General features: G+C 41.0%; 1 protein-coding gene across 1 annotated transcript; it reads right to left on the bottom strand.

Annotated features, from left to right (window-relative positions):
• Positions 1 to 574: 574 nt before the first annotated feature.
• On the bottom strand, positions 575 to 6,491 carry atf3 (activating transcription factor 3). Its single transcript, XM_061051500.1, has 4 exons — positions 6,363 to 6,491; positions 3,864 to 4,122; positions 3,638 to 3,745; positions 575 to 3,504 (listed from the first exon to the last, which is right to left on the bottom strand). The coding sequence occupies exons 2-4, from the start codon at positions 4,119 to 4,121 to the stop codon at positions 3,175 to 3,177; spliced, it is 696 nt and encodes a 231-aa protein (XP_060907483.1). The 5' UTR covers position 4,122; positions 6,363 to 6,491; the 3' UTR covers positions 575 to 3,174.
• Between the last annotated feature and the right edge of the window lie 2,308 nt (positions 6,492 to 8,799).

Below are 8,799 nucleotides of genomic sequence, written 5' to 3'. Positions count from 1 at the left end.
TCTCTCTCTCTCTCCACCTCTGAACAGGCAACATGTCCAGTCTTGTCCCTCTCTTTTGCACAAACAGTTGCCGTAACTTAACACGTAGGAAGATTTTAACTGGAGTTATGTTCATGTTATGAAATGTCTTACATCATAAAATATTGAGCCATGCCAATCATCCTCTAACAGCAGCTTCTTCTCTTCTTCTCTTTGGATTTATGCTTTCTTCTATTATTAGATAAATTAGTATAGTCCTAAAAACTGATTTTTCACACATTGTTCTTATACCTTTCTACATTTGATATATTTAAGTTTAACAATGAGGTTGATGCTGTAAAAACTGATAGAACAAATAACTGAAACAAAAGTCAACAGCTAATGGGAGATACCTGAATGTTTAGGGCTTTTTATGCCTTTTTAAAGTTTTTTTTTGGAGGGGAAGGGGGGATTTGAGCCTGTGTTGGATAGGAAAGCTAAAGAGGGATGTGGGGGATGAAATGCAGTAAAAGTCCTCGGTCAGATTCTAACTCACGGCTGCTACAATACAAAACAATATCAGACTTTTTCCAGAAAACGACATGACAAAGAGATGTAGCATTTGCAATACATATTTTTAATTAACAAAGTATCAAAAACAAAAGTTGACAGATCACAAAGATGGAAGTACACATTGGTAGTAGCAGTGCAGTTGTACCTGACAGCCCATAATTTATTGGTTTAGGCTATGACGCTCCAACAGTCGAAACGCTACCAACAAAATAAGAACGGCCTCCAGTAGTAGAAGTAGGCACGAGAGATTAGAAACACATTGAAGTGCCCATTAGCTATCTATTAGCCATGGCTAGCAACAAGACATCGAACAACTTCATTCACAGATATAACATACGCGCTGTGAACACACGCAGACGCCTGCGTCCCTTTAACCGTGTGACTCTCACGAGTTGATCCTTTTATAACACGTCATCGACAAAACAAACCTTCAACCATGCAAACATAAAATATAAAACTTCAGTCCTCACCGTGATCGATATACAGTAATGTGCGGTGCGTACATAAACTAAAACTCCTCTATTGCAAACTGTGTGAAAATACTTCCCTGTTGCGTGGAACCTCAGAGGTAACCATAAACGCTAATGATAAATGATGCTAACATGATGTACAGTGTTTAGTCTGTTTGGTGAAGGGTTGTGATTTCCTGGAAAGGATTGAAATACCTCATTAATGAACTCTTCAAATGAATTCCATGATATCTGCCTCTTAGCTCTTGTTGTTTTTTTACACTACCTCAGTTGTAAACCATGTTTCTCTTGAGGGATGATTTCACTTGAAAGATAACAGACCAGAGAGAGGAAAAAGGAGTGGAGGGATGGACACATATTTGGCAGGATTTAAAGCCTGATAAAGTCACAACAGACAGAATAATATCACATCATCTTGCACAACTTCCAGAGTCAAGCATGTTAAGGAGCAGCCGAAAGCCGATGCAACACTTCTGATACCTAGCTAACGATATCTAGTGAACACACAACTTCCAAACCAAATGTTGTTAATAAAATACACTTTAGAAAAAAAATTACAATCTTTTTTTGTTTTGTTTTTTTGCTCTGTCAAGACCAAAAGAGGCATATGGTGTTTACATACAGCAGAACAGACTCAATGCGCAGTCAAAACGATACACAAGATTTCAGGTAGAAAAACAACACTCGTGCTTGTGAAGCTTCATCGTCACAGAGGATGCAGAAAGCAACACTAGTTTTTGTTTAGTTTAAGAGGGAACGCAGTGACAAATAAAGTGAACTTGCGAAATTATAAACAGTAATCAATTATTTTGGGCAATTTGGTTGCCGGCGAATTTAACAGTTTCAAAGAAAAGTAAGGTATCATCTGCATATACGATTATATTGTATTTTTCATTAGTAGGGATGTAGGATGCGACTAGCCTACTCAACGCTGGTCAGCACTAGAATTAAAAGTCGGTTAAACGCACAAATAGTATTTCATAAGTACGCTGGCCCTCAACCTTGTAACACCACTAGCCAAGGCTGACCGCTGTAGCCCAGGCTAAGGCTAATGGCCCTTCTCTGCTCGCTGTGCTGTCTGGATGTAAACAATCACAGTGATCAGACAGCATCTCGTAGCGCAGCACACATGGAGATTAACTTGTCTGTAGGCCATGTCAGGTTTAACTGATCAATGTGTAACCACATTGAGAACAGGACTGTGAACGTTAACCTGCATCTAGGACCGAAGGCTGGCAGTGACATTAGCAAACCCTCGGCAAACCAATTTGACATCGTTGACCAACAGACGCTATAACCCTGTGTTTAGCCGCGTTAAATAAATGTAATTTTGCACTGTTTCTAAATGTTTTCGTATATTTAGACTACTTGGTTAGTCTGAATTTGATATTGGGTTAATCGACTTTTTAACTCGTCGCATCCCTACTTTGTACTTTTTGACTTGTTACATACAAACTTGAAAACCCTGTCTACGACGTACATATCCCTTTTGTGGCGATGCTGATAAATCAAACAACTTGACTTGTACTCTTTAACACATGAAGTCGATTTCTACAGCTAGCATGGTCCTGAGTGGTTAGTAGTAGCAGCGAATTTAGCAGTTCACATCGTACAGAAGAAAGGGTCGTTACGGTTATAATTTGTCATACAGTTGTTCCTTAATAAATATACTATTTCCTATACTAAGCACAAATAACAATGTCTTTTTTTTTTTTTACAGTCAGTGACTCGACACCCAAACACTCGTTAACACGTACACACTCACACAGTCAATATGTCTCCAATTGCTTGACATAATGTGCCTTGATCACCTTGAATACACACTTTGGTACAAAAATCAGACTCTGAGTCAGGCGCTTAAAAACTAAAAAAAAAAGCTGTTAATTTGAAACAAATATGATGTTTTTGTTCTATTTTTAGTGCTTTGGCTTCTGTCCTTGGTTTTGACTGTCAAGGTGCAGTCCATTTTTTGTCACTTTCTGCTGTCCAATCAGCAGCTGCGATTTCAGGGAGTGGTGGGTTCTGTTGTCACTTTACGCCTCTCTTTCTCTCTTCGGACAGCGAAGGAGACGCAGGAGTCATCTTAAGGTGGCGTATATTACACGGCATTCTCAGGTCATAAGTCTATATGGCGGCTCCACCAATGGCAGCAAGTGGAGGCTTTGCCAGTGTCTCATAGGTGACTGGGACACTGAATGTGATCGAGGGTCAGAAACCCCGTGTCTAGAGGTGATACCGTGGACAGGGATGCGGATAAGGTGGAGGAGTCGGCGGTGTTGGTTGCGGCGATGGAGGAGGTAATGTTGTGGAGTTGTAAAGTGCTCTCCTTGATGTGCTGGATGAAAAGGTTCCTCTCGTCCTCGGGCGTTTGGCCGTTCTGGGCTCGGACGATGCAGGTGGGTCGGTGCAGGTTGAGCATGTAGACCAGCTGCTGCTTCTGCTGCTTCAGCTCCTCGATCTGAGCCTTCAGGTCGGCGTTGACGCTCTCCAGTTTCTCTGATTCCTGCAGGCGAGAGAGGGTCAGAAACATGTAAACCAGCCTTTCAATTTTAAGGGATTTTTTGCGATTGTCAAAATGTGGAAAGAAAAAACTGATTTTCATTTCATTTCCAGAATTGATTAAAGTTGAAAGCTACCTTTTGCAGACCCTCTGTCTTCTCCTTCTTCTTGTTTCGGCACTTAGCGGCAGCGACCTTGTTCCTCTCCCTCCTCCTCTTCCTCCTCTCGTACTCCTGAGGTGTCACCTGACAAACCGAGAGAAATACAGTTTGTCAGTGTTTTATCCTTTAAATAAAAATCTACATTCTCGTCTTCTTCTTAACTGAGAAGCTCAGATGGTTAGCTTCTCTCTCTCCGCCTCACCTCTCTCCTGACACCGGACCCGCGGGGGTTGCTCTCCGACGCTCTGTCCGAGCTGGAGCTGGCGCCGTCGGAGCTCATGTCGGCGCTGAGCCCGTTGGACAGCCTCTTGGTCTGGATGGCGAGCCGCAGCTCCTCTTTCACCAGCGGTGTGAAGTTGGTGAAGTCGTCCAGGGTGAGAGTGCCCGGCGGGGAGAGGCAGGGCACCAGGGCGGAGCAGCTGATGTCAGCCAGCGAGGGACCCGAGTGCTGCAGCATCATTCTGGGAACACAGGGAGAGTCACCGAGTTAATATTCAACTGAGTCAAAGTCGAGTCGAGGTAGGAAAACAGAAGATCACATCATTTACAACCAGTTATGCAAATGTGTTCATTAAAAATTCGAAGTCGTTCAAGACCTTCAAGAATTACAACGAACACAACAAAAATGCAAAATGGGTTGCTATGGTAACGAAACATGAGCTCTACACGGCTTTAATTTCTACATAAAAGGTATTAAAAAAAAGGTAGATTGGTGGGTTTTTTTGCTGCGTCATAACGACACAGATCACTGAGAACAACAAGCATGTACAAACATGAGGCTGGCGAGGATCACTTCTGTGTTTTTGTTTTTTTTTAAATGTCAAGAGACAAGAAGTTATGTAAGGTGAAATCATGGTCACACAGCCAAATCACCTTTGCATAAACAAATATTTACCTAAGGCCACCCACGATTAAAGGGACCCATTAGAGGGCGTGGATGTTTGTGTTCCGCACAGAGAGAGACACGGAGCGTCATGAGCGTGATAAGGTGATCGTGAAGTTTTAGATTTCAGCTCGTTGAGAACAAAACCAAAACAAACACATTTATGTAACTGCACTTTCAGAGAGTCGTTCTGTGTTATATGTGTGTCCAAGAAGAGTCACAACAACCAGACGTGACGCTGTGACTGAATATTTGTTCTCCTCGTTTCAATGTCTTTACCTAACTGAACTTTTTTAAGGTTTTTTAAGATAGATTAGATAAAGTTTATTGTCAGTCCCAACAGTGACAGGAAGTCTCCTTTGACTCGGATCAAACTATGAACACAAAGTAGAGACTTTAAGAGCGGGACTGTTAGAAACAACGGCTGATAAAAAGGGTCGATTTGATTCTGTTCTGGGGGTTATTGTTGAGGAATGAAAGATTTCTGTAGATGTTTTTGTGGGCCAGAGGGACTTTGTAGCGTCTGCCTGATGGAGGTAACTGGAAGGGGAGGTGGGGGGGGGGTCCTCAGGGTGGCTCTCCTGATCACAGAGCAGTCAGAGAGTTTGGGATGAACAGATTAATTATGCTGGCCTGATTAATTATGGATTTTAATTCAATATACGTTGAACCTTTAATCAATAAATACAGAGTCTTCCATTTAATATTTAAAGTGTTTGCCCGCTGATGTCAAGAGGAAACTTTGTCATGAAGTCTGTAAATTACAAAGATGTGGACGATAACATCCTGAGACCAAATCTTATTGACTTATTGTGAAGAAGCGTTTTAAAAAATCTCAGAAAGTGTCAAAAACAGGAGAAAAAAACTTCATTACTAGAAATCATTTCAAAGATTTGTGTCTGTTTCTATGTTCAGCCTGTGATTTAAAAAAGATGTGTTGTTTACATTGTAGAGTTGGTTTTTAAGAGATGAACACAAACTCTGAAGTTTTTAAAACAGTAAAAATAAACTTTAAGTAACAAAAATATAACAATTTAAAACAGTTCTGACATCATTTAGAGATCGTTCAGTCATTTTACAGTTTGAATTGTTTTATTAAAAGATGATCAAATATAATAAACACACAGATCTATATAAAATACATCTCTAAAAAAGGGTGAAATAGACTTGAACTCGCTGAATCTATAAATGACAGCAATAAATAACATCCTTAGAAAATATTTTTTGTATATTTATTAAATATTTATTTATTAAAAGTTTTATGGAAATCACAAAATCTCTCAAAAAGTGTTTGAAATTAAAGAAAAAAGTGCAAACTTTACAAATTATTTCTAATATTTGTGTCTGATTAAATGTGTAGCTTTAATTTAAAATATTTCTTCTTTCTTATATTGTCTTGTTATTTTAGTTTGAAATCAAATTTTGAAGACGTTTACAACAACTCAAAATTTTATTAAAAAAAAGGAGCGAAATAAACTTTAATAAACAGAATCTATAAATGAAATACATTTGTGACATCTTATATAATATTTTAATTTCACTTTACTGTTTTTAAAATCTGATTATAGGACAACAAATTAAGTATTAACTCTCTATAAAGTTTTTTAATTAAAAAAATAAGACTTCTTAAACGTCTAAAAAGTATTTGTTTTGAATATTTCCTCTCAGTCTGATCGGTTTGAGTCAGTTTGAAAGTTTGGCTGAAGCGTCCCGGGAGTCACGGAGGAGCGCAGGCAAACACCGGGACACCTCCACCTCCACTCACAAAACAAAAACACCTTCACGTCCCCCCTGAGCGTAAAAAGAAGTCCATCCTACCTGTGCGAGCTGCGGGTTTGTGTCTCAGATGAAGTGGAAAGTTGTAGAAACAGAAAATCACAAAGCGCCTCTTATATTCAGTCGCTTCAGTTTTTCTTCCTGACGCGCAGAGCGATGAGTTGCTGCCTGCCTTCTCTCAGTTGCATCACCCGTATTTATAAGGCTTCGAGAGGGGGGCGGGGCCTAGTGACGCAGCGTGGAATGCTACTAGAGAGAGCCGAGGGGGGCGGGGTTTGGAGGAGGGAGAGCACAGAGGGTGACGTCATCCTATTTTTAGAGGGCTTATCCTTTCGATGATGCAATCCAGCTATACTCCGAGCTGCTCTGCCTTAACGGGGCAGACTCCCCCCCTCCCCTCCCTTCCTCCTCCCTCCCCCTTATTCTTCCTCCCTTTTTTTTCTTCCTTCCTCCATCTCCCTCGAGTGTTCTCCTCTTCCTCCTCTTTTCCTCCTCTTTTCCTTCATTCGCTTTTCTTTTTCTTCTTCATCTCTTTGACGTCCACTTCTCCTTTCTTCCCTTTTTCACGTCTTTCTTGTTTTTTTTTCCCTCCAGCTTTTACAACTTTTTCACTCACTTTTATCTTTCTCTCATCTCACCTTTACCACTTCTCCTCCCTTCCTATTTTCATTCCTCACATCAAACCTACAACTTCTCCCCTCCTCTTTCTTCCTTTTTCATCCATCTGTCACTTCTTCTTGACACTCCTCCACTCACTCATTCCTCACTCTTTTCCTCCTTCCCTCCTGTCTTCCTCTCCCCCATTTTAATTTCCGACCCTTCCTTCTCTTTGTATTTTCCTCATCCTGTCTCCTTTCCTTCTTTCTTGTTGTTTCCTTTTTTTAGGTCCCTCCTTTTTTTCCTCTCCTCCTTCTCTTCCCCCTTTTCCCCCATCTTTCCTCCTCTTATCTCTTTTCTCCTCTTCACCCCCTTTTATCTATCCTTCTCTCATTTCCTATCCCCTTTCCTCCTTTCCTCACTTCTTCTCCTGCACCCTAAACCTGATTAATGTCCTCTGTATCCGATTTGAACCAATGAAATCACCTCAACTTCAACAAGTAACCCCGAGCTCTCACCCTCTCTCGCCTCTCTGCGTCCCCTCTCCCAGATTTGACGCTGACACAGATTTTCATTCCAGTCATTCCTCACTAACGGGTGAATAACGCCGTTAGAGCTGAGTGACACACAAAAGTTATTTCTTCCTGGGTTACATCTCCTCAGCCGGGGTATAAAGAGAGAGAGGAGACGGAGAGACGGGGACAGGATGAACTGTGACGGCCTACATTCTGATGAATTCAAATTCATTTTAAACGATTTCTTATGTGTTTATTTATAAGAGAGAAATAAAACTTCAGGACCAGCAGGAAGGTAGGAAAATAAAAATGTTTCTTAGCGTGTTTGTTGGGCGAGAAGAAACTCAACTGTGCCATTTTTTTTTCTTTCTGTGCCATCGATGTTCATGACTTGTAAGCGGTGTGTGGAGTGGATTTACGGTGATCTAATATGTGGGGATTCTGGGTCTTAATTGGTCTCAATCGGATTATCTTGTTTGCTCACCTGCTGAGACGCTCTGGGATTTCCTAAAGGAGCAGCGAGCGGGAGAGGGTTTCCACCTCTCAAAAACACACTTTTATCACTTTAAGATGGGGCGCAGAGCGTTAGCAGGGAGGCTAAAGCAGCTTCAAATGGTGAAAACAGGCTACTATTAAGACTACATTTAGAGGTAGAAACAGGATGTTATTCCTCATAGCTAACCGTATAAAGTAAAGGTTGGACTCAGTGTTTTATAAGTTAGTTGGATGTTCTTCTCTGCTCTGGTTTTATTTTTTATCGGCTGCTTTTCCTGTTTTCTTCGAGAGCTTCGACCGTGTTGGGCGCTGTTGTTGATGTACGGTCATCAGGGTTAAAAAACTTTTAAAATGTGCGGCGTGTAGACTCCTGTGGGTGGTGGTCCGAGACGCTCGCTGTAAAAAAAAAAAAAAAACAGAAGCATTGACATTGAGCGGCGCCCCGCGGAGTATGTGGAAAGTGTCAGTAAGACACAAAAAAGTTCTGAAGCCCAGTTTGCACCTGTTTGGTTTCAAATTTGGTTTTGAATTGCCCCCCGGGGACAAATAAAGTTTTCTTTTTTGAATAAGATCATCTTTACGCTGTTGTTCCTGTAAAGTCCACTCAGCGTATACTATTCCTGACAGAGGTCGCTGAATTCTAAGTCACTTTAACTTTACTCAGAGTTGCTGACCTCGTTTTTGTATTTCCATGTTAGAGTAATATTCTCTTCTTTCCTGTTTTGACTTCTTTCTTTCTCCTTCCTTCCTCTTCACTCTGTTCCCTGCGTCTGTTGTAATACAGAAACTTCTAGTTTCTGTTGCCTACAACCCAAAAATTTTAGCTTTCACTTTCACCGAGCTGTCACCGCTCCTTCTCAGAAACAACTCCA

Source organism: Labrus mixtus, chromosome 12 (assembly GCF_963584025.1).
Source record: "Labrus mixtus chromosome 12, fLabMix1.1, whole genome shotgun sequence".
Lineage (NCBI taxonomy): Eukaryota > Metazoa > Chordata > Actinopteri > Labriformes > Labridae > Labrus > Labrus mixtus.
This window is presented reverse-complemented; position numbering and strand designations above follow the sequence as displayed.